The sequence below is a fragment of the Branchiostoma floridae genome, chromosome 9 (genome assembly GCF_000003815.2).
Source record: "Branchiostoma floridae strain S238N-H82 chromosome 9, Bfl_VNyyK, whole genome shotgun sequence".
NCBI lineage: Eukaryota > Metazoa > Chordata > Leptocardii > Amphioxiformes > Branchiostomatidae > Branchiostoma > Branchiostoma floridae.
The window spans coordinates 3211923-3214672 of NC_049987.1; the positions used below are offsets into that span (position 1 = coordinate 3211923).

Below are 2750 nucleotides of genomic sequence, written 5' to 3' on the forward strand. Positions count from 1 at the left end.
GAGGAGATCGTCGCTGTACATCTGTCACAAGATAAGACACGTACTCCACTGGCCGGCTGACTCCCCTAGTGTACTATAGACTCTATTTGTCGACTTTCTACAATTAGGTCACCGATCCGCGGAGCCTGGTAGAGGCTAGTGGCAGAGATAGAGAGGGCCTGGAACGCCATGAAAAAGGCCACGGGATTTAATGATGTACTTATTCCACTACGAAATGTCTTGCCTGGATTGGTGATTGGAGCATAAAATAATTCGGTTGCCTGACAGACTGAAACAAGACTATGGTGTGTGGTAATAATGATATTCCTATGTCTTTTTTCAAGTACACCTGTGTTGTCAAATGTGGGGTAACACAATTGGGAAAGACCTTCATCCGGTTCTCAGGAGGAAGGTTTTCCAAAATTGCATTTCTATTTAAATGTCTAAATCTCCTTGCGGGAAATATAACTTTCTACATACGCGTGTTCAGTGTCCAAGAAAGTACAACATTAGTAGTGTGACGCTTTTCATGATGCTATTAATGTAGTGTAATAGTAATATTGTCAATATGTTGACATTCATTGTAGCATATCAGTTGAATACAAAACTAAAAACTTTGATAGGACCGCTGATTTTTGTGAGAACACGTTATTGAATCATCTCATTGTTTTATAGAGAATCGCTCCTAGGAACAGGGCCGTTATTAACGTTTAGCCGTTCTGGTGGCACGAGGCTTTTAGCCGCGCCGACGTTACAAGGCTGTTGGCCGCGCTGCGCTGTGATACGGCGGCTTTTAACCGCGCTGCAGCTGGCGGCTTTTAGCCGCGCTAGCTGCGACCGACGGCGCGCTGAAGGCACCGGCGGCTTTTAGCCGCGCTGAAGGCACCGGTAGCTTTTAACCGCGCTGAAGGCACCGGCGGCTTTTAGCCGCGCTGTGACCGGCGGCTTTTAACCGCGCTGAAGGCACCGGTGGCTTTTAGCCGCGTTGAAGGCACCGGCGGCTTTTAGCCGCGCTGAAGACACCGGCGGCTTTTAGCCGCGCTGAAGGCACCGGCGGCTTTTAACCGCGCTGTGTCGGGCGGATTTTAGCCGCGCTAACGGCACCGGCGGCTTTTAACCGACCTGTGACCGGCGGATTTTAGCCGCGCTGATGACCATCGGCGGCTTTTAGCCGCGCTGATGGCGATTTATTATAGCATACTCAGCAGCTTCACTTTCAACATTTGGGTATCTTGAGGTTTGAAAATTCGAGACGAAAAAAGGGAACAAATTGGATTTTCCCCTTTAAATTTGGATCGTGTTTGAATCATCTTGGAACGGTTCTCGTCAACTGGTCCTTGTTGAAAAAGACAAATTTGTTTTTCGTTAAATCAGCTATGTCATCTTAAATGTACATACTAGAATAGTGAACAATTCAATGTACAAAATAGTAAAAAAAAATTGAAATTGTTATTTAACACTAGATAGAGTCCACATGCTTTGTTAACATCACATTTAGCATTTAATAAATGATACTTTTCTTACAAAATGTACAAATATTAATCGACGCATTTTTGTACTGTCCCTTCATTATGTCGTTCAGACAGAAGCATCGGAAATATGAATAAATTATGCAAATTAGTCAATACTTTGAATATGACCGATTGACTAACGATATGGGCGAAGTTTCAAGATACGGCGAAGAGTTTAGATTTCGCAATTTCCCTCCACGACAACAAAGCTACTGTGATCTATTTTTTTACAAATCCCTTTTCAAATATCCGAATACCTTAGGTAGATAATGTTGCATATTTGTTCCCCTTCATGCTATCTACCCCAAACCTAAATCAAACAGTTACTACCGCTCGTGTCACCAATGATGGCAGTTAAACAAACAAATCGTAAGAACAACTATTGACAGGACTTGTTAAGCCGTGTGTGTGTGTGTGGCTAATTATGTCGTTTTGTCAACATATGGTCATATTCTCACGCATCAGTTTAAAATAGTAAACTGCAGCAGATCTTGGTTTTACGCTAATATATACAGTGATTGGGGCAAATAAATTTAACGTGGGAGTTTGTCACTAGAAAAATATTGCAGTCTTCATTTTCTCATGGTCTCTTTGGACAAGAAGGGCTTTCATTTCAAATGAAACGTCTTCATTGTATCGATGCGCATCAAAGAAAAAAACTGATAAAGAACTCTATCAGTGCAAGGAATTTTTTCTTAATCAAAAGTGCATCAATTAAGAGCTATGCTGGGTGATTCAGTGATTCTCGGTACTTTGCTGCAACTGAATCATAATACGCTGGCGGCACCTGAAGCTTTTAAAGGTCGGACTTACCTAAACGTTACGATTTAAAATAAAATCGCATTGTATCAAGAATGAATTCAAAGAATTTGTTTTTTAACGTGAATTCAAAATGTATGACTTGTTAATGTAGAGATTATATAAAAGTATAATTAAGAGAGAAGAAAATTGAACTCACCGGAGTCCGCCCTGTGTCCGAAACTTTGTGGTAGTCTCGCCGAAGTGTGCCGACTATTTATGGCCTCAACGCAAGGTCATTTCTTACGTATCTAGGCCATGTGGATTTCATTATATGGATGACATCTTCTGGGAACTGAAAAACTGATGTGAGCCTTTCGAATAAAAACGTTTGGCCAAAACGGTTGCCTTAATCATAAAATCTAAGTGGTCAGGAAGTTTGAACAAATCACTAAACACACAGAGTGTGGTATATCGAACAATAGATTTTTTTGTTCTTTTATATATCTTCTTCTCTGACTT

General features: G+C 41.4%; 1 protein-coding gene across 1 annotated transcript in view; it reads right to left on the reverse strand.

Annotated features, from left to right (window-relative positions):
* Positions 1-2503, reverse strand: part of LOC118423273 — a 26079-nt gene extending 23576 nt beyond the window's left edge. Inside the window, exons 1-2 of the mRNA XM_035831361.1 lie at positions 2449-2503; positions 1281-1315 (exon numbers count right to left, since the gene is read on the reverse strand). Coding sequence (XP_035687254.1) covers positions 1281-1289 — 9 coding nt within the window. The 5' untranslated portion in view covers positions 1290-1315; positions 2449-2503. The remainder of the gene's footprint in view (positions 1-1280; positions 1316-2448) is intronic.
* Between the last annotated feature and the right edge of the window lie 247 nt (positions 2504-2750).